Genomic DNA, 27,014 nt, shown 5'->3' with positions numbered 1-27,014 from the left:
GTTTCAGCAGCTGGCAGTCAAAACTAACTTTCCTTAATGAACTGTACAGTAATTTTAAGTGTTAATTTTAGTGTTGTGTTAGTATAGGTTACGTAAATTGTTAAGAATTCTTAACTTCAAGATGTGTGGCATCAATCAAGAAGACGAACATCAACAAGGTAAGTTGAGGTTTCTAGTTGAATATTTAATAATTATATGTAGCAAGTCAATTCAAACTATGTTGTTTGTAGTATTAAAATAGTTGGAAATGGTCACTTTTGGACTCGTAGGTGAAAAAGTACCATTATCTGGAACACGTGATAATCCGGCTGGGGGGTCCTTCCCATATAGTCCGGATGATCGAGTGGAGACAGTATATATATTTGTGCTTTATTGTATGTTTTAAGGTTACAAGATGTACATTGGTTAATGCAAAAAGTGCCTAAAGGTTATGTATCTCTTGAAGCTCCTCTGCTCTCGGACAGGAACCGAGGATGCAGCAAGCATTTCCCCTCTGGATCGCCACACAGAGGCGCTGAAACCAAAAACTGGAAGCCCTTGGGTATCTGGTGTCGTCAATGAGCTTGGAGCCCAATTTCTTGAGAAATCCCAAGGCACTCTTACCCTAGGGGCCATGCATCTCAGATGCTATGGGAAAAAAGGCGTATTGATCTTCCAGTCGCCTGTACTTGAGTGATTTTGCTGTTTCCCTGTGGTTGGTCGCCCCACCTGCTTGATCAGCAGCGAGGTGTACATAGGTGTCAGCCAGGGTGGATACACATGTGTACTCCCACACCAATAGTTTACCCGTTTTCCAAGGGTATATAGTGATACCATCAGGGTGAAGTGTGGGGTCATTTGGGTGTTGGTCCCCCTAGGATGCGAGGTTCTCTCTCTCCGCTGGGCACTGAGCTGAGACGAGGCTTCTTTTGATGATGCCATTGACCACGTTGTGTCTTGCATGCCAGCCCTCTGTGCTTCCACAATGCAACCCATGCAGTCCATATTGGTCTGCTTCCACCCTGTTGCAGATACACTTGTATTCAGTGTGAATTGGGGCACCAAGGCAGAGGGCCACTGCTACACGTAGGGATTCTGGATCTAGACACGTGCCCATTGCTGCCATGGGTACTGTCAGTAGAAAGTCTCCTGTATGGGGGGCTTGCACTGCTCTGAGGCGGGCTTTCTCCTTGTCTGATGTTGCAGTGCTGAGCATGGCATCAGCTACTTTTTCCACTAGTGGGTGGTCCCAGCTGGACTGTTTATATTTTTTTGTTGGCTCTATAATGGGGCTGCAAGAGCATCCCACTGATTTGAGCATTCAGTGAAAGCAGGATCGTGTATTCCTGCTGAATTCCTTAGGGTTACAGGTAGGATATCTCTGACGAGGTCGGGTGATGCATGGGAGGAGGAAAGGAAGGCTGGTAGAGCAATCTGGAAGGCTGTGCGGACACCAAGGCTGTTGAGTCTTACAGAGAAGGTCATTTGCTCCCACTGAGAGTCGTCCAATGGCAGGTTCAGGACTTTCAACAGCATGGACCTCAGAAGGGTGTCATACACATTTAATTTAGGGCTGCTGTAGGATGGAGAACATCTCAGAAAGCAGGTCAACTTAGGAAGAGATAGGCATCTTGTGAGGAGGAAGAGAGAATCATTGGCGTCAATTTTGTCAATCCTGTCCAGCATTCTCTTTAGATCCGTGATTTTTGCATCCAGGACTTCCTCGATTGCGTGTGGGCCAATGGGGACACCCAGGAGGGTGCAGTCAGGTGACTCAACAACGAGAATGTCTGCAAGAACATTTTTTATTTGGCCAGTGATGTCTGGGTTGCAGGAGACTATTTCACATTTGGATGCATTGAGAATGAGGCCCAAGGCTGCTCCTTGCTCTTGGATTTTCCTTATATCCTCCAAAATGGTTTCCAGGGTTCCAGCAAGAGTGCCATCATCCAGATACCAGATGTTTAGCTCGCTTGTCAGACTATCAATGACCTCTTTGATAGCTAAGCAGAAGAGGAGGGGGCTAAGGGATCACCTTGTTAGACACCTTCACAGGAGTCTATTTCATGCTCCCAAAAAAGAAGTTTAGAGTCCCTACTGTAGCACGATCGGATGAATGGGTAAAGGGGACGGAAATGGTTGTATACAGCCCTGGGGACAGCGTCTCTTCTGACTTGATTGAAGGCATTTTTTAAGTCAAGCTTTACTACTGCCTTCTGGGCTGGGAGATTAGCAATGTAAGCCCGTGCTGCAGCTTCACAGCCTAGGGGAACCCCAAACCCGAGCTGATGAGGTTTCAGCAAAGTGGCTGCTTCCTGGCTAATAGATCTCACTGCAGCCTTAGCTACGAGGCGTCAGAGGGTGTTGCCAATGGCAACGGGTCTGATTCCCCTATCCTTCTTCTTTAGAGCACAGAGTGCTGCTCCATAAAAGACAGGCCTGATGTCCTCAGGGATGCCGCCAGCCAAACACATGTTGGAGAATCTGGTAAATTTCACTAGAAGGTCCTTTGCAGCATCTCCAAGCACCGGGATCAGCATTTGTTTGATGTGTTGGGGTCTTAGGCCTGTAAAGCCCCCCCTGCTGTATGGCGGGGCAGGCTTTTCTCCTGCGCTCTGTCGGGTCATCTTGTAGTGGTTTCGCTTGGACGTGGTCGAAATATCCTCGTCCCTCTGGTGGGTCTCCCACCTGTTCTCAGTTACGAAACGTGACTGCGCGTACCTGCTCTTCATTCTGGGGTTGTCTCGTCTGAACCTCTGGGTCTTTTGCTCCTCCTTGCGGATGACTACTCTGCCACAGGTCTGTCGGTTTTTGGAGTCAGACGCTTGGATAGTGTCCCTGGACCTCGGGGATGCGTATTGGCATGTTGCAATTCATCCGAGGTTCAGAAACATGCTCGGTTTTATTCTGAGGTATCAGGCTTACCACTTTCATTGCTTTCCATTCAGCTTGAATCTGGCACCTCACTTTTTCACATGCCTTACCTGGGTCGTGGTGGCCCGTTTGCATCTCTTAAAGGTTTGGGTTCTGGGCTACCTCGACGATTGGCTGGTGTTGGCTCCCAGCCAGTCCGCGTGTCTACTCGCCAGGGATCTGGTTCTTTCCCAGCTTGCCGGATTTGGGTTCCTGGTGAACTGGCGGAAGTCTTGTCTTGAGGCATTGCTGCGGTCCCACCTTCAGCTGTTTCTGGGCGGGGAGGGGGGGGGGTCCCGGGTCACTCGGCAGATTCTCAAGCATGATAGTTTCTCATAATTCACTTTCGCAAACAGACTGGTAGACGGTTGGAACAAGTTAGGTGAGAAGGTGGTGGAGGCCAAGACTGTCAGTAGTTTCAAATCGTTATATGACAAAGAGTGCTGGGAAGACGGGACACTACGAGCATAGCTCTCATCCTGTAACTACACTTAGGTAATTAAATTACTTAGAGTATGGGAGTCTGAACTTTGCCATGCTGGTTTACCTGCTGGGTCAGGTTTGGCACTGGCATCTGTTCTGGTTCCTTCAGGGATGCCCATTCCGCCTCTCGCAATTGCTGGGTTTGGCCTCCAGGGGCCTTGCATCAGTTGCTGTGTCGCTGGCTTCCTTTTTAGGTTTTTCAAGATTCAGTGCTTTGGCACCTACCCGAGCCTTCACTTGATGTGTTTATGGACACTCTCTTTAAGCCCCAGTCTCTCAGCTGGGGCTTTATGACCAGTGCTCATAAGGCCGGCTAGGGGTGGTGGGGCCCGTTCTTCCATCGGGATCACAGCATGGTTCGGGAGTTCGCTGCATTTTGGCTGTTGCTTCGGAGGATTCGGATCATTCAGGATTCAACCATCTGGCTCCATTCGAACTGTTCTTCTGCGGTTCATTGCCTGAACCGCTTGGGTTCCCTTCGGTCCTTGCTTCTTTGGGGTTGGTCGCTTCGAGTGGCTCATCTGCGGGTTTCTTGGGGTTTGGCTCTCCATGCGGTGCATATACGGGGAATGTCCAAAGTTCTGGCAGACGGCCTGTCTCGGTTCATTCCCCTGTCCATGGAATGGACTTTCGACACCGTCTCCTTCAGTGGGCTCTGTTGGACGCATTGGCTCCCGGAGGTGGAACTCATCACGTTGGTATGGTCAAGGCTTCTCCTGATGATATGTGTCGCCCTTCCCTGACTGCAGAGTGTTTGCGGCGGATGCCTTTCAGCAGGACTGGTCAAAGTGGGCTTACCAATACCTCTTTCCCCTGGTCCAGCTGTTGCTTCAAGTTATAGCTCAGTTGGAGTCTTACCACCTGAGAGTTGTATTAGTGGCCCCTTTGTGGCCAGCCCAGCCTTGGTTTCAAGCACTGCTTGCTTGGTGTGTGAACCCAGGGTGTTTTTTATGGTTCTGCCTCTTCCAGCAGGTCAGACCAGTCCAGTACATGGCTGGTTTGGTCTTCTCCGCTCTTCGCGTCTGGTCTTTTTGACACTGGTTTATCACCATTTGCATTGTGATCAGGTGGCTTCATTGATGGTGTCCCACCTGAGAGCTTCATCTCAGCGACAGTTTGAAGTGTTCTGGCGTTCTTTCCACCACTTTCTCTCTTCATAGGTTGTCTTCTATTTCTGATCAGGTTGTCTTGTCCTTACTTTCTTTCATGGCTGTTTCAGGAGTGTCATTTAATGCCAAATACTGTTGTCTCGTATCATGTTACACTGGCGGAGCCGCTGCAGCTTGTGTTCGTTATTGATGTTACATCTGCACCATTTCGCAAGCTGTCTCGTGCGTTGTTTCACCTCCAGCTTGCTCATGCGCCGCCTGAACTGTGCTGGTCTTTGGACCGGGTGCTCTCTTATCCCTCTTGCCCTCAGTTTGTGGTAGCCTCTTCGGTTCAAGATTGTTTCTCCGAGGCTCTTTTTCCTGTTGGCATTGGCCTCTGGGGGTCGGGTCAGGGAGCAATATGTTCTCCTCCGGCGCAGGGGTTTTTGCTCTTTCAGTCGTGGTGATAGGTTTGTTCGGTTGCAGCCATCTCTTTTTCCGACGAAGAATGAGACTGCTGCTTACCGGAAGAGTCTTGGGTTGTTGATGCTTGGTTGGTCAGGTTGGGGTGCATTATGTGTTGTGTCCAGTTGCGGGTTCTCCGCTTGTTTTTGTGCTCTACGGCCTCTGTGACCGGGGAAACGCTTTAGGTTAACCTGGTTTCCTTCTTGCCTGTTCCAGGGTTTGGGTCTCCCAGGTCGTCCTCAGAGTTATTCGGTCCAGCCAGCCTGCGGTCTATTCCTGTGCCCACGACGTTCGTTAGTATGCTGCCTTGGCTGCTATCTTCGGTAGCATGTATTGGGCTGACATTCGGGCGCGGGGTTCGCTACCTTGTCAGTGTTCCTGGGCCTAGTTGGGCCTGTGTCACATTGGGTCTGGGTGCCTGGGTCCCTTTCTGGGTGCCTGACTCGGTTGATGGCAGACATGAAATGCTTCCAACCGCACGGGGGTTTCCATAGGCCATTGCCCCTCGTGCCTCTCTGAGGGGGGCCAGGTTCTGGCTTGTGGTCCCCGGTAGGCCTAGAACTCCATGCACATTGACTGATGCCAGGGTCTAATACATTCATATCAGCCCAGTTAGCTCCGGGGAGCCTCTGGGTCTCACCCAGAAAATGACATTTCATTACATTAAACACTTAAACCACGCAAATCGTATATATATATGCTTTCAGTGGCAAAACCGAAACCACGCATGCCATACATATATGATTTCGTGTCTAGCGCTATAATTTAAACGCCCCGCCTGGAATAGGGGCAGCTATAGTTCAGCTACGACCGATAGTTGCCAGATGCCACGTAGAAAAAAAATCCAGACCAACATTCTTGAGTGTGAGAACATCAGTATTGAGCAAGTCACCAAGGCTGGCGCACGCAGCACGAGCTCACAGCACCGCTGTTCAGCTTTTGACCACAGCATCGCCTACAAATGCCATAATATATATGATCATGCTATTATTTAACGATGATAGTATTATAGCAGACCCCTAAATGTGATAAAACTGACCAGGATTCTGATAATAGCAGGATTGTGGTGATATTTAGGGCTGTGCTCCATGGAGGGAGGAGTAATGCTGTGGGAGGAAGGGTGGTGGTGTCATCTTCTGACTGTGTGTGGCCACCTTTTTTGACTGCACTCACCATACCATCTTAGTGGTTCGCTATGGTGAACACAAATGTAGAGATTTATATATAACATGTGTATAGAGTGTGATAACAGCAATAGGAGTAGGTTGGGAGCCGCCAATTTGGTGGGAGAGGTGCGTCGTCTGTACAACTTATCATGTTGTTTACTGGTGGCCACTATGGTCTTTGGGCACCATACCAGCTTATTTGTACAGGTATGGTGAATAAAACAGGTAGATACTTATATATATGTGCATATAGCATAATAACACCACAAACAGTATTGTTGGAGAAGAAATATTAGTGTGTCTGGCCTTGAGGGCGGCCGCCACCAGCTGACTGTGTGAGTAGGTATGTCTTCATGTCTTTACTCACCATACAAGCTTAGATGTACAGTTATGGTGAACAAAACATGTAAATAATTATATATAACGTTTGTGTATAGTGAATAAATGCACAAAAAGTATTGTGGGAGGAGAATGAAAGCGAGTGAGGTGTTGTTGAGGGAGGGAGTGGCTGGTTGGTGAGTGGTGGTCACTCCTCGTTGCTTTTTGACTCACAATACCAACTTAGTGGTTCGTTATGGTGTACAAAACATGCAAATCCTTATATATAACCTGTGTATATAGTGTAACAACAGCAAATCTATTTGTTTATTGTATTATGAACATAATAATTGAATCACTAATATGCACACCATAATTTTGAGTACAGCGATGGTTCACACATTTTATTATATAAATATATCACAATTCACACTATTGAATAATAATACTGCAAAAAACTAAGAAAAAATCAGAGACATTGAAATAATTAGGTAATAATATATTTGTGGCAACTGCCGCCTGACAGCTCGAGCAGAGTAGACCTCGTCTGGCGAAGGCTCTGTCAACGCCCCTGTTTTGCCACACTTCCCTACCCTATTGCGGCTAAAATATGCCACCTATAATTTTTTTGTTATTTTTCCTGTGATCAGGGAACAAAAATGAACACTTCTATAAGATGAAAGAATTTTTTTAATTTTTTTTTTTTGTTTTTTTTTTGAGCCTGTGGGTGTTAAATCCATTTGGGCCCCTAGCGGTTTGAGGGTTAGCGCTGGTTTTATGTTCAAAAAAAAACAAAACAAAAAAAAACAGAAAAACAATGAAATTCTTTACAAAGAATTCAAGCGCGATCGTCACTAGGCAAGAGACACTGGTAAACTGAAGTGCACCATGCGCTCCATTGACCCATACATGTATCAACAAAGTCGCAAGTTGAGGCAAAAGTCATAAGGCGAGTTGAATTTTCCGACGAAATTGGTTGTAACTCGGAAAATTCGTAAATAGAGGCATTCATAAATCGAGGTTCTACTGTAGTTACAGGATGAGAGCTATGCTCATGGTGTCCTGTCTTCCCAGCACTCTTTGTCATATAAAGCTTTAAAATTACTGACGGTTTTGGCCTCCACCACCCTCTCACCTAACTTGTTCCAACTGTCCACCACCTGTTGTGCAAAAGTGAATTTTCTTATAATTCTTCAGCAGCTTTGTTTAGTTAGTTTTAATTTATGACCACTTGTTCTTGAAGTTCCAAGTCTCAGAAATTCTTCCCTATTGAGTTTATCATATGTTACTATTTTGTATATAGTGATCATATCACTTCTTTTTCTTCTATCTTCTAATTTTGGCATATTAAATGCCTCTAACCTCTCCTCATGGCTCTTGTCCTTCAGTTCTGGGAGCCATTTAGTTGCATGTCTTTTGCAACTTTTTCAGTTTGTTGTTGTGCTTCTGAAGATATGAGCACCACACAACTGCTGCAAATTCCAGCTTTGGTCTAACAAAAGTCGTGAACAATTTCTTTAGTATTTCGCCATCCATGTATTTAAAAGCCATTCTGAAGTTAGAAAGTGTAGCATAGGCTCCTCGCACGATGTTCTTTATGTGGTCCTTAGATGATAGTTTTCTATCTAGAACTACCCTTAGATCTCTATCTTTATCAGAATTCTTTAAAGATTTCTCACATAATAGGCAGCAATGAGTGAGTGAGTGAGTGAATTTCATTCATTAATTTGAATTAATTATTTTGAATGAACTATTTTGCTGCATATATTATGCATACCACATTTCTGTTCATTATATTTTCATAAATAACTTTGTTACTTCTGAAAGGTATTTGGTATAAATTGAGTAAACAGAATTATAAGCATTTGATTGTCCATTTTCTTTGGCTAAATTTGAATCTCTCTTGCTTGGAGTCTTCTTTTAGGATGTATTATTGAAGCAAAATGCAAAAATTATGCATGTTTGCACAGCACCTTGGCTAATTTATATGACATCATTAGAAATATAGTTTTGTGCAACTGAGTAACTTTAATTTAAGGTGAATACAATAAAATATTAATTTGCTATATATTTCTAGGGGGAAGCCCTGTTTGCTCCCTAAATCTATGACACTGATTAAGTGCCATATAACTTAGTGTCATCAGTCACAGAGTTATCAGTTATCATAACTGTCATCAGTTATGCCTACTGGGGACCATGAGCCTGAACCTGGTCCCAACAGAGAGGTGCAGGGAGTGATGGCCTATGATCACTTTACATTTTAAGGTTATCATCTCTGCCATCACCTAGGGAAGGCATCAAGAAAGATAGGCAAATCAAAGCAGACCACTGCATGGTTTAAAACAAGACTGTAGCCCACCAAAATGTCATAAGAACTCCAACAAAAGCAAATAACCAAAACTTCGTCAAACTAGCCCCTCGCTGATTAGTTACACCTACCCTCCCCGACATTGGTGGGAGGAGGTAGACTGGCCAGTTTTTGACTGATGTCTGTGCCTAGTGGTCACGGGTGCTCTAGCCCCAACCTTCTGTTTTCGAGTGGTGGTATTGTCTTTTAGGCATGTACATCCATAACTTGATGTTATGGATGAACATTCAGAGTTATATTTCTGAGTGGTGTTAGAGTGTTAGTGTGAGTGCCCGGCCCAAGACGTGTCACAGTTTTACAGTCTTTGACCATTTCTGGACATTGCGTTCAAGGGGAATGTCTTAACAGTTCCCTGTTAGAGGAATTCACACCCTGTCAGGGATGCCCTGCTAGAGGCATTCCTTGCATGTGGTTGTCTTTGCTCTTCGGGTGTGTCATGGGCAGCAGCATGCTTTTCACACTTACCTCAAGCTGCGGGAGGCTTCAGCTTCGCTCTTTCCTACCGAGGTTTTTAGTTTTAGTCTTCCCAATCACGCCGCTCCTTACACGGGAGTGTGCATGATCCAGGAGTTTAGTGTACTGGAGCTGCATGTCCTCAGGATTTTCTTCCCTGTGCACTCTGTAAGTACTAACCTTATGTGGTCAGGGTTGTCTTCCCTAGGACGTTCGGGAAACACTCCAATTAGTGGTCTTCCTTGCTTGGGGTGGTCCTTGCCCTTAAGATAATCCAAAGGTCTGGGGGCTTTCTGTCTTGGGGTTGGGAGTATTTCTGGGGGGAGCCCCGTTGGCTCCCCGGAGCTATCCCAGGCTGATATGCTAATGTCAGACTTTGGCATCAGTCATGTGTATGGAGTTCTTAGGCCTACCGACGACCACGGCCAGAACCGGGCCCCCTCAGAGAGGCAAGGGGAGCAATGGTCTATAGAAGCCCCTGTGTGGTTGGAAGCATTCTATGTCTGCCATCGACCGGAACAGGCACCCAGAAAGGTAAGCGCCTCAAAACAAACCCCTATTCTGGTTAAAATTGCTACCAAAAGCCGAACTAGTAGATAGAACTCCCCAACCGAAAACAAGCAAACTAGTGTGACGTCACACACCGCCGCGCCGCTGTCTGCGCAGCTCCCCCCTCCCCGGGATGGGGAAGGGGGAGCCCCAGACCCTCCACGCCGGCTACCTACACCTCAGTTCTTGAGGCTGATGCTATAGGCGATGGTCGTGTGCTCTGGCTCCGGTGTCGCTACTGCACTGTGCTTTGCGTGTGGTGTTGGTTTTGTGGGTGCGAGAGCCAGGAGTTATCTTCAGTACTCGGGCTGCATGCGCCTAGGGCTGCCTTCCCTAGGTGCCCTGTAAGTACTGCCCTTGGGGCTTCGGGCCACCTTCCACAGGCTCCTCGGGGTCTGCCTCTGCTGGTCCGTTTTACCTTTCAGTTTTTCGGCCACCTGTTGGGCTCTTGGGTGTTCTGTTCTTCCTTGTTACCGGCAAGTAAGAGGCAGTTTGCACTGGTAGGGGCGCAGGGTGCTGCACAGCTTGTATTCCCGACATCGCGGCCGGCTCTGTTCCTTGGGGTTCGCTGTCCTCTTGCGGTGTTTTGTTTTTCTTGTTTTTGTCTGGTGGGGGGTTCTGTCATTTTATTCAGTTTGTTTTTGCCCTTCCACTGTTCTCCTCGGTGGACCTAGCAGGTGCCCCCTGCTAGGTCCCTGTGAGTGTACACGTCCCTGGGGTTCAGCTATAGAAGTTTGCTTGGTAGTTTTGGGCACCGGTTTGCAGCACTCTGCCTGGGACTACCTGAGCGCGAGTCCTCTTAAAGTAAACGCTCAGGACCCTGGGAATCCCCTAGGGGGCGCATGGGTCCGATGGATGGGACCCCGGATCCCCACTCGCTGTGTGCGAGTTTGAGGGTTGCTCGGTCCCCTTGTTTCAGGGTGACCCTCATTGCTTTTGCCTCTGCCACGCTGCCTGTGTTGGGTCGGTGATACTGTCGACCCTGAGTCCTGTGAGTGTTGCTGCTTGCTTGTGACTCAATTTACCCAATCCTCTGATGATTCTCTTCGGGTACAGGCGGCGCGTGCGTTGCAGTCTAGGGTTTGTCTGTTGCAACGCGCTCAGTTGGTTGCTCACCCGGATGCCCCGGGGCTGCCCCGCTTTGCTTTTCGAGACCCGGACTTGGGGGTGGGGGTCGCTTCGATCCTGGTTTAGTCCGCACCTCTTCGTCCTTCCCCTTCTGTTCGTTCTGGTCCCCCCCCCCCACTGCTTCCGGCCCCGAAGTGTCTGATGGTTTCGGGGTCGGAGCACAGGTTACTTGATCTTGAGACTCGGGCAGCTTCGGGGGGTGCCCCTTCCGGGGGGCGGCAGAGGCATTCGAGTCTTGTCTCCCTTGTCTGACCAGTGGGCCCCCCTTCCTCCAGCTTTTCCGGCTGCTCCGTCCTTGTCTTGTGGGGTCGGGGCTTGGGGAGAGGACTCGGCCTCGGATCCTGTGGTGAAGGACCTCGAGGCTAGGGAGGGGCTGATTTGGGGGCCTTGGGCCCCGCTGGACCCCGCCGGACCCCGCCAGGGTTTTTCTTCCCTCTGAGCGGGGCTTATTGTTATAAGGAGTGGGGTTTTCTTTTCCCCCCTCTGCGCACGAGTTGGATTTGGTGTCGGCCCTTCCCCGGGTTCGGTTCCGTGTTCCCCGGGTACGTCGGTTCCGTCCTTCAGGAGGTTTTCGGCTTATCGCATCCAACCTGGTGTGGTGCAGGCGGCCTTTGCAGCTTACCTCCTGCGTGACCCGAATTATGCCTCGGAAATGGATCCGTCCGAAAACAGGTTTGGGACCTCGTTCCCTTTCTGGCTCCGTTACGAGGTTCCGGAGTCATTCTGAATAGCAGACTGCCCCTTGTTTGTTCTGGATTCCTGGCATTCCTTCTGTCGTTCCCACACGCTGGAGTGGCGGGAAGCTTCCACGGTGCTTAAGGTTTTCCTGGGGGGCGAGCTTGAGAACCTGAATGAGTGCTTGTTTGCCCCTGCCCTTCCCCGCGATGTGGGCGTTATTCAGCTCCATGTGCAGGTTCCCACCCTTTCGGCGGCACTCGTTGTGGAAGACTTGCGTGCCCAGGGCCTTTTGGCTTCGGCCTTGCGGTTCTTTTCCTTCCTGGAGCTGTCTTCGAATTGTCTCGTGGAGGATGTGAGGGCGCTTGGGTCCGTCCCGGGGTCCGGCACCTTGTTCTCGGCGGCGTGTTCGTCGGCTGCCTTGTTGAAGCTATTCACGCCGATTTTGCAGGATGCGGTTTCCCTGTTTTATGCTTCCCGTCTCGCGTGTCGGCAGACGGTGCTGGGTTCCTCCGTGGAATCTGCTTGGGTTCTGGCTCTTAGGCGTTCTTCACCTTTTTGTCCTCTTCTGTTTGAGGAGTCGGCCATGGCGCAGTTTATTCAGACTGCGTCGGCGGCTTGTCGTCCGATGTCGGACTTGTTGGTTTTCTGGTGGTCCTGGGGTGGGTCTTCCCGGAAAGGTCGTGCCAGGGCTCGGGGTTCCTCTCGTCGTGGTAGGCCTCTGGTGTCAGGTTCGGGTTTGGCTCCTCCTGCGGACCCTCCCTCGTCTGGTCGGCGCTGTGTTCGCTCTGTGCGGGGTTCTGGGTCTCATAAGGGTTGCCGGCCCTTTCACGGTTTGCCCCATTGACGGGGCAATGGGGGGGCGGCTTGCACTGTTCGCCCGCGCCTGGTCCCACGATTCGTTGGCCTTTCGGGTCGTGTCTCGCGGCCTGGGGTGGCGTTGGGTGGCCCCTCCCCCCTTGGGGGGGTCGGGGCTGGCAGGGCAGATTTCTTCCCCTGTGCTCTGTCAAGTCGTCTTGAAGTGGGTATGCTTGGGCGTCGTCGAAACGACGTCGTCCCTCAGATGGGTTTCCCGTCTGTTTCCGGTTCCGAAACAGGACTGCGCGGACCTGCGGTTCATTCTGGACTTGTCCCGTCTGAACCCCTTGGTTCATTGCTCCTCTTTTCAGATGACTACGCTGTCTCAGGTGTCGGCTCCTCTTGGAGCCGAGAGCTTGGATGGTGTCCCTGGATCTCTGGGACACTTATTGGCATGTCCCGATTCATCCACGGTTCAGGGACTGGCTCGGTTTTGTTGTGGGGCATCTGAATTACCGCTTTCGTTGTCTCACGTTCGGGTTGAACCTGGCACCTCGCGTGTTCACGCGCCTTACACGGATTGTGGTGGCTCGTTTGCATCTCCAAGGTGTTTGGGTGTTTGCCTACCTCGACGACTGGCTGGTTCGGGCTCCCAGCCGGTCAGCTTGCTTGCTTGCTTGGTAGATGGTGGTCTACCCACCGGGTCGGGTTTGGCTTCGACGGCTGTTCTTGTTCCTTCGAGGTTCTCCCTTCCGCCTCTCTCGCGATCGCAGAGTTCGACCCCCGGGGGCCTTGCGTCGGTTGCTGCATCACCGTCTTCCTCTTCGGGTTTTTCGGGGTTCAGTGCCTTGGCGCCTACCCGAGCCCTCGCTTGATGTGTACACGGATGTGTCGTCTCTCGGCTGGGGTTTTGTGACCAGTGCTCACCAGGCCAGCCAGGGGCGTTGGAATCCGTCCTTCCGTCGAGCTCACAGCACGGTGCGGGAGTTCGCGGCAGTGTGGTTTGCTTTGGGGAGGATTCGGGTTGCCCGCGGATCGACGATTCGGCTCCATTCGGACTGCTCTCCGGTGGTTCATTGCCTGAACCGCGGGGGTTCGATGCGGTCCTTGTCTCTTTGAGGTTGGTCACTTCGGGTGACCCGTCTGCTAAGTTCTCGGGGTTTGGCTCTCCTGGCGGTTCACGTACGGGGCGTGTCCAACATCTTGGCCGACGCCCTGTCTCGCTTCGTTCCCCTCTCCACGGAGTGGACGGTCGATGACGAGTCCTTCCGTTGGCTTTGCCGGACGTTCGGGCGCCCTGAAGTGGGCCTCTTCGCGTCAGCGTGGTCGCGGCGTCTTCCTGTTTATGCGGCGCGCTTCCCATATTGCGAGGCCGTCGGGGTCGATGCCTTTCGGCTAGACTGGTCGAGGTGGGGGTTCCTGTACCTCTTTCCCCCAGTTCGGCTGTTGCTCCAGGTCCTGACTCGCTTAGAGACTTACCAGGGGAGAGTTGTCCTTCTGACCCCTTGGTGGCCGGCCCAGCCTTGGTTACAGGCGCTGGTTGCTCGATGTCCTAACCCGAGGGTTTTCCCGTGGCTCCGCCTCTTTCAGCAGATCGGGCCGGTACGTCACGTGGCTGGTTCGATCTTCTCCTCGAGTCTTCGCGTATGGTTTTTTTGACTTGAGTCTATCATCATCTCTATGGTGATCAGGTGGCCTCCTTGTTGGTGTCCCACCTGAGGGCTTCTTCTCGGCGGCAGTATGAAGTTTCCTGGCTGTCCTTCTGCTTCTTTTTGCGTCTTCGTCGTGTTAGTTCCTTGTCTGTTCGGGTATTCTTGTCCTTCCTCTCGTGGTTGATTCAGGACCGTTATCTTATGCCTAGCACTGTCGCCTCGTATCGTGCGGCGCTGGCAGAGTCGCTTCAGCTTGCTTTCGGTATCGATGTTACGTCTGCGCCGTTTCGCAAGCTGTCTCGTGAATTGTTTCACCTCCGGCCTGCTCATGCGTCGCCTGAGCCATCCTGGTCTTTGGGCAGAGTGCTCGCTTTCCTTTCGTCTCCTCGTTTCGTTGTGGTCCCTTCGGTCCAGGATTGTTTTTCCAAGGCACTTTTCTTTTTGGCTTTGGCCTCTGGGGGTCGGGTAGGGGAGCTCTATGCTCTCCTCCGGCGCAGGGGTTTCTGCTCTTTTGGTTGTGGTGATTTTGTTCATTTGCAGCCGTCTCCTTCTTTTCTGGCGAAGAATGAGACTGCTGCGTTCCGGAGGGGTCCATGTGTGGTTGATGCTTGGTTAGTCAGGCCGGGGGTGCATCATGTTTTGTGTCCGGTTGTGGCGCTTTGCCGTTATTTGCTCGCCACGGCTTCTGTGTCAGGGGACGCGCTGTGGGTTGATCCGGTTTCCCTTCTTCCCTGTTCGGGGGTTCAGGTCTCCCAGGTCGTCCGCAGGGTTATTAAGTCCAGCCAGCCTGCGGTCTATCCCCGTGCCCATGACGTTCGTAAGTTCGCGGCTCTTGCTGCCTTCTTTGGGAATATGTCTTGGTCTGATATTCGGGCGCGGGGATTTTTGCAGTCGAACAGGGTCCTGGCTGCTCGTTACCTTGTGAATGTCCCTGGGCCTCGTCGGGCCTGTGTTGCTTTGTGTCGGCGGTTGCAGCCAGTTGTCTCGGCTTCAAGTTGAGGAGTGAGCGACGACCGCCTCCCGGGTAAGTCCCTCTTTTTCCGTCTGTGGGTAGTTAGCTACGGGGAGCCGACGGGGCTCCCCCCAGAAAACCAGCGTTGAATGTAATGAAACGCCATTTTCTGGGTGAATTCCGGAGGCTCCCCGGCATCCCTCCTTCCCTCCGGTCGGCGGTTTTTTCGCGTTTTTGACATCCAGCCTCAAGAACTGAGGTGTGGGTAGCCGGCGTGGGGGGTCTGGGGCTCCCCCTTCCCCCTCCCGGGGAGGGGGGAGCTGCGCAGACAGCGGCGCGGCGGTGTGTGACGTCACTAGTTTGCTTGTTTTCGGTTGGGGAGTTCTATCCACTAGTTCGGCTTTTGGTAGCAATTTTAACCAGAATAGGGGTTTGTTTTGAGGCGCTTACCTTTCTGGGTGCCTGTTCCGGTCGATGGCAGACATAGAATGCTTCCAACCACACGGGGGCTTCTATAGGCCATTGCTCCCCTTGCCTCTCTGAGGGGGCCTGGTTCTGGCCGTGGTCCCTGGGTAGGCCTAAGAACTCCATACACATGACTGATGCCAAAGTCTGACATTAGCATATCAGCCTGGGATAGCTCCGGGGAGCCTCTGGGACTCACCCAGAAAATGGCGTTTCATTACATTCAACGCTGTTTTTTTGGCAAATGAGGTGCACTGAGGTTTCTCCCTGGCTGCTCGTTCACCGTGGTTTGGTTTTGGGGGGCTTTATATTTTAACATTTTTCTATTTGTTACTGCACACTAGCCTTTTGCTTCAGGGGTTCTATGTTTCACCTTATTAGACATGTCTAGAGGGTGTGTGGTGTTCTTTGCTGCTCCCTTGGCCTTTCCTTAGGCTTTGGGTGGTCTGGTTGTCTGAACTGACAAGGTTTACCAACATAGCAGACCCCAGTGCCTGGGCTACCTGCAGGGCTCATTCATCCTGCAAGCCCTGCAAAAAAAAAAAACACGGGCTCGGTTGTACTATGGATACCTCTTTTGAGCCAGCTCTCGCCTTGTGCGAATTAAGAGGGTTGTTCGTTGCTTGTGTTACTGGGCAACGTTGATTTGTTCTGCCTTCGTCGTGCACTTGTTGGGTCGGTGACTCCTATGACCCTGAGTCATGTAGAACTTGTTCCCCCCCCCCCTCCTCATGTGCTCCAACTCACCCATTCCTCTGTAGAAATTCAGAAGTATCAAGCAGCAGTCGTTTTGTATCACAGGTTTTCTGTGCTGCAGGGAGCTGCATTGTGTGCCAGGTTGGATGCCCTGGATCTGCCCCGCTTGGTGTTTAGGGACTCAGATTTGGGGGTGTTGGACGCTTTGATTGTAGTTCTGTCCACAGCCCCTCTTCTTTCCCAGGTGGGCATGGTTCGCCTTTTCTCCTGTTTTCGACTCTGAAGCATATAAGGGTTTCAAACTCGGGGCAGGGTTTAGCTCGGGATGTGGCTTGGGCTGTTATGGGGGTTGCCCTTTTCTGATGCAGACACAGAGGCAGTTGAGCTGTTGTTTTCTACTGAGGCTTTTAGTCTTCCTAGCAAACTCCCTCTTTTGAGGCCTTTCCCCTTAAACTCCGTCTTCCCTTCCCAGGCGGTGGGCATGGATGAGGGCTCGGCCCTGGAGCCATTGCCTGCAATTCTCGGGACTTGTGGGAGTCCGGCTGGAGCTCTTTGGCTTCTTTTGACCCTACATGGGCTCTTCCCTGGAAACACAAACCGAAACTGTCTCTATTATCCGCTTATTACAACTTATAATAAAGTTGCTACATCTTGGCTTAACGTGTTTATGGCGTATTAGAATGTTGTTACAACTTGCTATATTGGTTGTTATAACTGGTTAGGTGGTGTTAAAACTTGTTCGAACGTTGTACCAACGTCGTAGTTTCGGTGTGTGTTTGGCGGGTTGTGCCCTCTCAAGACCTGCAGGGTCTGCTTTTGCAAGATAAAGGGTTTTCATATCCTCCTCCCTTTATGAGTTTGAATTGGGTGAGGGCTTTCCCCAGGGTTTCTTTCTGGGTACCTTTGGGCTTCCCCAAATTTGTGTTTCTGGAAGTTTTTTTCCTCATGTTTTTCCTTCGGAAGCTCAGGAGACCCTTTGGACTTATCTCCTGTGTGACCTAGTTTAAGCTTCTGTTATGGATCCAGCCTCTTTTGAGTTCGATTCTTCTTTCCCTTGTTAGGTGCATTACAAGGTTCTAGAGTTGTCCTGTCTATCCTTTGTTTTCACTAGGGGGCCCTGGTAGGACTTTTGTCGTACCCGTACACTTGCACTCACTCTTTTTCCTCGTATCCCCCCTCTCCACTGTCAGCTCCCCTGATATCTGGGTTTTGGTGTCAGGGCGGGGTTTAGGTCTGGGCGAGGCTCGGGTGGCTTTGGGGAAATCCCTTTCCATTACGGTTGAGGAGGTGGTTGAACCTCTTCTTTCTGCCAAGGCTTCTGAGTCTTTAAAGCCAATTTCTTTCTTCGAAGCTTTTTCCCTGGACTCCTTTTTCCTTTCTGTGGCGGTGGGCTTGGACGAGGGCTCTGCCCCATGGCCTTTGATGACGGTTTCCGGACTCAGGAGTCCAAGTGGGGCTTTTGGGTTCCTTTTGACCCTACTTGGGCCCTTGTACTCTCCACATGGGTTTCTTCTGCCAGGGAGGGGTTTTTGTGCCTTCCTTCCTTCCCTTTTTGAGTTTGAATTGGGTAGGGCTCATTTTCGGGTGCCTTTGGGTTCCTCTGATTCGTTTTTCCGGTTGGATTTTCCCTGCGTAGTTCGGGAGGAACTTGGTGCTCACCTTCTTCAGGGATTCGGTTTACACCTTGGTGTTAGTTCCAATTATCTTGGAGTTCAGTACTTCCCGGTATTGGGTGCATTCTGAGGTTCTGGTGTCTTCCTAGCTGGCAAACTGTTCCTTCTTTTCTCTTGGGGCTTAGCATGGCTTTTGTCATACCCACACGCTTGAGTGACAGGTCGTTCCAGTGTGTTGCAGATGTTCTTTGGGGGCTCTCTAGGGCTTCTCAGTGAGTGCTTCTTCGCCTTTGCACTCAGGTCCCTTCTCTTGCTCGGGTCCCTTCTCTTTCGGCTGCTTTGGTGACTGAGGATTTTCGGACTTGTGGTCTTTTGGCCTCTGTCTTGCATTTCTTTGGTCTTCTGGAGCTGTCTTTGGATTGGCTTTCAGAAGATGCAGGGGCACAGGGTGGGGTTCCCTCAGCTGGGGTCTTTGTCTTGGCTGCTTCTGCGTCATTTGCCTTGCTAAAGCTATTGCACCTATCCTCCGGGAAGTGGTTTCCTTGTTTTTTCACCTCCCGTTTTGCGTTTCAGCAGGCTGTACTAGCTCTCTCGTTTGACTTGGCTTGGGCCCATGACTCATCAGTCTTCACAATTTTGTCCCCCTTTTTGTTCCCTGGGGGCTGTGTCTCAGTCTCTGTCGGTGGCCTTAGCTATTTGTCTACCTATATCTAAATTATTAATTCTCTGGGAGGGGGGGGGATCTCTCTCGGCTCTCTTGGAGGAGTCGGGCCAGGACTCGGGCTTGGGCTCGGGCTTCATGGGGTCAGGGTAGGCCTGTGGTGCCAGTTTGAGTCGGCGAACCCGGTGCCTTAATTCTTCATCTAGTGGGCGAGGTGTTCGCTCTGTACCAAGATTGGGGTTTCATGGTTCACTTCGGCCCTTTCGCAGGTCGCCTCGTTGATCGGGCAATTGGTGGGAGGCTGGTTCTCTTTTGCCGCACTTGGTCCCATGATTTATGTGCTTTTCGGGTCATGTCTTGTGGTCTTCAGTGGTGTTAGGTAGACAACACTTGGGTTTGGGGGGACAGGCCTCTTCCCCGTCCATCCATCAGGTTATCTCGGAGTGGGTTTGCTTGTGCGTGGTCGATAAGACCTCATCTCTCAGATGGGTTTCCCACCTGTTTCCAGTTCTGAACCGAGACTGTGGGGATCTCCAATACATTCAGGACTTGTCATCAGACACGATTGCTTCCTTGCTCCTCCTTTCGAATGTGCCCATAGTAGGAAAACAGCATGCAAAGGATTTGGGAATAATGATGTCTAACAACCTAACATTTAGGGAGCAAAACCAAGCAAACATTGCGTCAGCCAGAAAAATGATAGGATGGATTACGAGAACTTTCAAATCCAGAGATCCCATCACAATGGTTGTACTCTTCACATCGCTTGTGCTGTCCCGGCTTGAGTACTGCTCAGTGCTCACTTTCCCCTTCAGAGCAGGAGAGATGGCTGAAATAGAGGGAATACAGAGAACATATACGGCTTACATAGACTCGATACAGCACCTAAATTATTGGGATTGTCTCACAGCTCTCCAAATGTACTCACTAGAAAGGAGAGGAGAGAGACATCAAATAATATATACGTGGAAAATACTGGAGGGCCAGGTCCCAAATCTGCACAGTAAAATAACAATGTACAGTACTGGAGTGAACGATATGGAAGAAAATGCAGAATAGAAAGAGTGATGAGCAGGGGTGCCATAGACACAATCAGAGAACACTGTATAAACATCAGAGGTGTTCAACTTCCTCCCAGCAAGCATAAGAAATATTGCTGGAACAACCGTGGACGTCTTCAAGAAAAAACTGGATAGTTTTCTTCAAGGAGTGCCGGGCCAACCCACCACAGCCCGACCAACCGGGCTCTGGTGGGTATGTGGGCCTGCGGGCTGCTCCAAGCAACAGCCTGGTGAACCAAACTCTCACAAGTCGAGCCTGGCCTCGGGCCTGGCCTGGCGCCTTGCCTGGGGAGTAGAAGAACTCCCAGTACCCCATCAAGCAGGTATCGAGCATGTAATTGGATGCAGTCTGTCTGCCATCTACCAATTCAGGCACCCAGAGAGGTATTAATTCCAAAACAAACTACAGCTGGTTAAAAATTGCTAACCAAAAGACAAACTAGCAAGCAGAACTCCCCAATCGAAAACAAGGAAACAAATGTGATATTGCCACGGTGCCGCTGTCTGCTCAACATTTCTCTCCCCGGCAGGGGGAAGGGGGGGCCCCAGACCTCACACGACAACTACCCAACCTCAGTTCAAGAGGCTGTTTTGTTGGCGATGGTCTATTGACTCGGCTCCATCATTTTGAGCCGAGCTGCAGATCGGAGTTGATATTTTGGTGCATGCAGTTTCAGCATTGCATGCACGATTTAGATTGCTGCGACGAGCTAGTTTAGTTGCCTTTCCGGATGCCCTGCAGCATCCAGTGATCACTTTGGTTATAGGGAATCGAACTTAGGGGTGTTAGTCACCTCGATTTTGGTTTCATCCGTGCCCCCTTGTCCTTCCCCTGCTGTGGTTTGTCCTACTCCAAAACTCGATGTTCCCAAACTTCTGAGGGTTGTGGAGCCAGGGCAGGGTTCTGGTTCGGCGACGAAGACATTCGAGCCAGTTCCTCCTGCTGGGGCCTTTGGGTTGCACCAACAGTCCCCCTTCATCCCTGCTTTTCCAGTGGACTCTGCCTTTTCTCCAGAGGCAAAGGGTTTGGAGGATGGCTCGGCCCCGGGTCCTGATGTGGAGGATCCCGGGGCTGGGGAGGAGCTGACTTGGAGGGGGCTTGGGCCCCATTTGTCCCCTATTGGGTGTAGATACCTTCGGCATGGGGTTTGTTGTTACAGGGGAAGTGTTTTTTCCTAACTCCCCCTCCCTGTACGAGTTTCATATAAGTTCATCTGGTTTAGTTCTGAGTTCCCTTGGGTTCCTCACTTCCCTCCTTCTAGAGGTTTTCGGCCTCCCACATCCTGCTGAGTTCATATCCCAGTGTCCTTATGTTGGTTGCTGTGTCACCGGCTTCTGGGTTTTCGGGGGTCGGTGCCATGGCGTCTCCCTCCTCTGTTGCTCGATGTGTTCATGGACCCTTCGTCTGTCGGTTCGGGGTTTGTGACCAGTGCTCCCCAGACCGACCAGAGGCATTTCCTACTGTCTGTGCATCGGGCTCACAGCACAGTGCTGGAATTACGGGATGGGTTGATCCAGTTTTACTGGTTCCCTGTTCCAGAGCTCATGTGTCTCAGGTTGTCTGCAGTGTCAAAATGTCAAGCAGGCCTGCAGTCTACCCCCTCGTGCCCATGATGTTAGGAAGTATGCTGCTCTTTCAGCTGTCTTCGGACGGTTTTTGGGCTTGGAGGTTTTGGGGATTGGTCACGGTCCTGGCCGCCAGGACTCATGTGTCCGTTCCAGGACCTCTGCGGCTTTGTGCTGCTTTGGGGCTTCTGTAGATGACGGCTGTCTTCGTCGGGTTGTGTTCTGTAGGGCTGCCACCTCCCTAGTTCTTCCCTGTTTTCCTTCTCTGTTTGTAGTTATCTTCAGGGCACCGACAGGGCTCTCCCACAAAAAAACCAGCGTTGAATGTAATGAAACGCTAATTTCTGGGTGAGCCCCAGAGGGTCTCTGACACCCTCCCTCCAGTCAGCAGTTTTCAGCATTTAAAGAACTAGATGGTGGCTGCCTGACTTATCCAGGCCAATTTCACCTCACCCATGCAGGAGGGGGAGGATGGAAATAAGAGCTAACAAGCAGGGAGTTAGTTGGACGATGTTTAGCATATTGGTTTGCTTTCTGGGGGAGTGATTTTGCACTTGTGAGGACGTAGGTCACACTTTTCATCCAGGCAGTAGTCTGTTTTGATTACCCTACCTTTCTGGGTGCCTTCCCTGGTCGATGGCAAGATGACATACTTAAAATGTAAAGTAAAGTGTTCATGGGCCATTGCTCCCTTCGGCGCAATGACCCATGAGGGGGCATGGGGGGGGGGGGTGCAGATTCTGGCTTCTGGTCCCCAGTAGGCTTACAAAGAACTCTGCGACTGATGACACTCAAATAGTATGGCACTTGATCAGTAAGATAACTAAAGGGAACCTCCAGAGCTCACTAAGAAACTGACGTTTCATTACATTTAGCGCCGTTTTGTTTACTTGCTTAGTTCAGAAATTCATCAAGTGCTTTAACTTCCAGATTGGAGGATGTTTCAGCTTGACAGAGATATCACACGGGACCAATTCTCGAGGTTTGAGAACAGAGGCTCGATATGATCGCAAAACTCAGAGCTTCATTCTCCATACACCAGATTTTGAAGCCGCTAAATGTTGGTCAGGAAATTTAGGTGAGTGTGATCATTCTGTAATGCTTTTAAAATTGTATACTAAATGCCATTTAGTGAAAATGTATTTTTGCTGATCTTGGCACAAAATAAATTAAGCATTCAGTGCAATGAAATGCCAATTTCTGAACAGCACCTTGGTTGCTTCCATATTTTATATCTGGGATTTTCTTAGGAGTCAGTCTCCATGCCAGACTATGAGTGCCCTCACCACCCTGGAGACAAGTAACTTTTTAGGTCACCTTGTTCCACTTTCAAAGGGTGGGGGAGCTTGATGGAGTTTTGTTTACTCCAGACTGAGGCAAATTTTATGCAAAGAAACCTAACAAACCACTTAACACTTCCTCCAAATATTCAGTAGTATCCAAAGACTCAAACCCAACTACACTGACAATTTAATCCATGGGCTGCGCCACTGATTATACCATGCATCACTTACGTGCGCATAAAATATAAAAATTCTAAAAAAAAATTTTCCCTTTAACCACCATGCTGCGCCGAGTTTATTGTGAAATTCCCCCTGTGCGCATGAAATAGTGTTCCCAAAAAATTCTTTTTTCTTTGTAAAATAATAAATTCTCTTCACTGAACATGTCTATGTAAAAATTAATACAAAATTCCACTTACTTTGGCTGTGGGGACGTGGACAAGATGTGTTGTGACGTCATCAGGGCCTGGTCGCCCGTGGGTGACTCGCCCAGACACGGTCGCGCGGGCCATTCAAGCACCGGGTGTTGCCACAAATATATTTTAAATTATTTGTTTTATTTATTTCCAATGTGGTTTTATTTGTTTTTATTTAACGTATATGATGCATATTTGTGTCCTTTACAATATGTATACAGTAGAACGTTCATAATGTTCCATGGAACTATGATACATGTGTCAGTAATGTGTCCACAATAAATGTTTATTGTCGCAATATTACCTGTTAAAAATAAACTAAAATTACAATATGTATAGATTCACACACACTATTTACACAGTAACACACTGTATTACACAGTACTTCGGAAGTGAGTAATAATCAACGAAGTAGTCCATGGTACACAGCGCAACTTCGCTCTCAGTGCACCAGGTACAGATAGATTTTTGCTGCCTGTTTCTTCATTCTGTGTGCTTGCAAATAACGCACTCACGTACATAAGAACGAAGGTAACTGCAGAAGTCCTATTGGCCCATACGAGGCAACTCCTATCTATAACCACCCAATCGCACTTATATACATGTCCAACCCACGTTTGAAACAATCGAGGGACTATACCTCCACCACGTTTTGTGGTAATTGGTTCCACAAATCAACAACCCTGTTACAGAACCAGTATTTACCCAAGTCTTTCCTAAATCTAAACTTATCCAATTTATACCCATTGTTTTGCGTTCTGTCTTGTGTTGATACTTTTAATACTTAAGAACATAAGAACAAAGGCAACTGCAGAAGGCCTATTGCTCCATACGAGGCAGCTCCTATTTATAACCACCCAATCCCACTCATATACATGTCCAACCCACGCTTGAAACAATCGAGGGACCCCCACCTTCACCACGTTACGCGGCAATTGGTTCCACACATCAACAACCCTGTTACTGAACCAGTATTTACCCAAGTCTTTCCTAAATCTAAACTTACCCAATTTATACCCATTGTTTCGTGTTCTGTCTTGTGTTGATACTTTTAATACCCTATTAACCCTTAAATGGCGCATAGCTATATACCATTTGACACCCACAGGCGCATACCAAAAAAAAAAAAATTATTATTTTTTCTTCCAAACCTGTTAATATGGTTCATTGATCACGGGAAAAATAATAACAAAAATCGTAAGTGGCATATATTGCCCGGTATAGCGCGGGGAATTCTGGCAAAAAATAGGCGGCGCTGACTCAGTGTGCGTCCCAGGCGGTCTGTTGCTTGCCAGCTGTCAGGCCGGAGTTGCCACAAAGAGATAATTACCTAATTATTTCAATGTCTCTGATTGATTTTTCGTAGTTTTTTTCCTGTAATATTATTCAATAGTGTGTAGTGTGATATATTTATATAATAAAATGAGTGAATCATCGCTGTACTCAAAAATATGGTGTGCATATTGTTGATTCAATTATGTTCATCAAACGGGGAACAAATACTTTGTCGGTTATTACACTATATACACAGGTTATATATAAGTATTTGCATGTTTTGTTCACCATAACTGTACATCTAAGCTTGTATGGTGAGTAAAGGCACAAAGACGTAGGACCTCACACAGTCCGCTGATGGCTCCCGCCCTCAAGGCCAGACGCACTAATATTTCTCCTACAACAATACTGTTTGTGGTGCTATTACGCTATATACACACATTATATATAAATATGTACCTGTTTTATTCACCATACTTGTACAAGTAAACTGGTATGGTGCCCAAAGACCATCGTGGTCATCAGTAAACAACATGGTAAGTCCTGCAGACGACACTCCTCCCTCACCAAAATGGCGGCTCCCAACCTACTCCTCTCGCTGTTTATACTCTCTATACACACGTTATATATAAGTATCTACATTTGTGTTCACCATAGCGAACCACTAAGCTGGTATAGTGAGTGCAATCAATAAAAGGTGGCCACACACAGTCAGAAGATAATGCCACTACCCTCCTCTCCCACAGCATTACTCCTCCCTCCATGGCACACAGCGCTAAATATCACCACAATCTTGCTATTATCAGAACCCTGGTCAGTTTTATCACAGGCATGGGTCTTCTGTAATAATATCACCGCTACACAATAGCATGAACAAGAATATTATGGCATTTTTAGGCGATGCTGTGGTCACAAGCTGAACAGCAGTGCTGTGAGTTCATGCTGCGTGCGTCAGGCTTGGTTGCTCACTCAATACTGAGGCCCCTAAAACCCGGGAGTTTGGCCCACGATTTTTTTTTTTTAAATGGCGTCTGTTTACAAGAGCCCTGATGGTGTGGTGAACCCCGTGTATCCGTGGGCCGTTTAAATCTTGTATAGTACTCCAAAGCATCACATGATGTGATGCATAATTTACTGCAAGTCGGTCAAAGCATCATATGATGCGATGCGCAATTGAAGGGTTAATATCCCCTTTGTTATGTCCATTCACCCACTTGTAAACCTCTATCATGTCACCCCTAACTCTTCGCCTTTCCAGTGAATGCAACTTAAGCTTTGTTAATCTTTCTTCATATGAAAGATTTCTAATTTGGGGAATTAACTTAGTCATCCTACGCTGGACACGTTCAAGTGAATTTATATCCATTCTATAGTACGGCGACCAAAACTGAACTGCATAATCTAAGTAGGGTCTAACCAGAGCTAGATATAGCTGAAGAACCACACCAGGTGTCTTAATTTTTAAATTGTTACTAACGCTTCGATTAATAAATCTCAGTGTCCTATTTGCCTTATTACGAACATTCAAGCATTGATCCTTTTGTTTTAAATTCTTACTAATTATAACTCCCAGATCCCTTTCGCAATCTGACTTCGCACTCTCAACACCTTCTATCTCGTATCTTGTAACTCTATCATCATTACCTAGCCTCAGAACTTTACATTTATCAGCATTAAACTGCATCTGCCAATCCTTTGATTATTTCAAAACTCTATTTAGATCAACTTGAAGTGATAGCGAGTCTTCTTCCGAAATAATTTCCCTACTGATTTTTGTATCATCTGCAATTTGCAAATGTTGCTACTCAAACCTGAATCTAAATCATTTATATATATTATAAACAACAGAGGTCCCAGGACAGAGCCTTGAGGCACTCCACTTACAACATTTTCCCACTCTGACTTGACCCCATTTATACTACCTCTCTGTTTCCTTTGGTATAGCCATGCCCTAGTCCAGCTTAATATAGCACCCCCAATACCATGAGACTCTATCTTTTTAATTAGTCTTTCATGTAGCACTGTATCAAAAGCTTAGCTATAGTCAAGGTACACAACATCGCAATCCTTACCACTATCAACTGCCTCAACTATGCTAGAATAAAAAGATAACAAATTTGTTAAACATGAACGGCCATTTATAAAACCATGTTGCGACTCATTTATTAATTTATGTTTTTCAAGATGAAGACAAATTTTATTTGCAATTATCGATTTAAGTAACTTTCCCACAATAGACGTTAGGCTAATTGACCAATAGTTTGATGCAAGTGATTTATCTCCTTTCTTAAAAACTGGTATCACATTAGCAACCTTCCATGACTCTGGCACTCTGCCTGACTCTATTGATTTATTAAATATGGTAGACAGTGGCTCGTAAAGCTCCTCTTTGCATTCTTTAACCCCTTAACTGCGTTGCCTCCAAATATGACACCCCCACCAGTGCGCAGGAAATAAATTCTCTGGAAAAAATTCTTTTGATTTTTTAGTGTCAAAAACCCTTCCCTCAATATGGGTATGTAAAAAAAAAAACGGAATTGTCCTTACTTTGGCTGCTATGGGGTCACTAAGTTGGCGTGTGACGTCATCATTCCCCGTTTGCCCGTGACGTACGCTTCCGGGGCCAGTAGGGCGCGCGAGTTACGGCGAATATATTTGTTCATTTTTTTGCGCACAGTTCCAAATACATTTTATTTGTTTTTATATGCTAATCCTATGTATAATGAACACGTACACTATATTATGGCAGTAAAACATCCGTACTCTCCGAAGACACTGTGTTACGTGCATGACACTTGTGTACACATATTTACTATGTATCATGCTAATTTATGTATATATACAATCTATTTACAGACTATACACTGTCACACACTATGTACATTCACCATCAACACTTTCAGAACACCGCGAGTGAGAGCAGCCACACCCAGCCAGTCTCCCTCACTCCAACATCCTACTCGCCAACATTACTCCTCCCACTATACTGTT

General features: G+C 48.5%; 1 protein-coding gene across 1 annotated transcript in view; it reads left to right on the top strand.

Moving 5' to 3' along the window:
* LOC123753641 (peroxisomal acyl-coenzyme A oxidase 3-like) overlaps nt 1-27,014 on the top strand; it is a 171,150-nt gene that overhangs the window by 49,264 nt on the left and 94,872 nt on the right. The window contains exon 4 of the mRNA XM_069324089.1: nt 21,980-22,127. Coding sequence (XP_069180190.1) covers nt 21,980-22,127 — 148 coding nt within the window. The remainder of the gene's footprint in view (nt 1-21,979; nt 22,128-27,014) is intronic.

Source organism: Procambarus clarkii, chromosome 13 (assembly GCF_040958095.1).
Source record: "Procambarus clarkii isolate CNS0578487 chromosome 13, FALCON_Pclarkii_2.0, whole genome shotgun sequence".
In the NCBI taxonomy this organism is placed as follows: Eukaryota; Metazoa; Arthropoda; class Malacostraca; order Decapoda; family Cambaridae; genus Procambarus; species Procambarus clarkii.
This window is presented reverse-complemented; position numbering and strand designations above follow the sequence as displayed.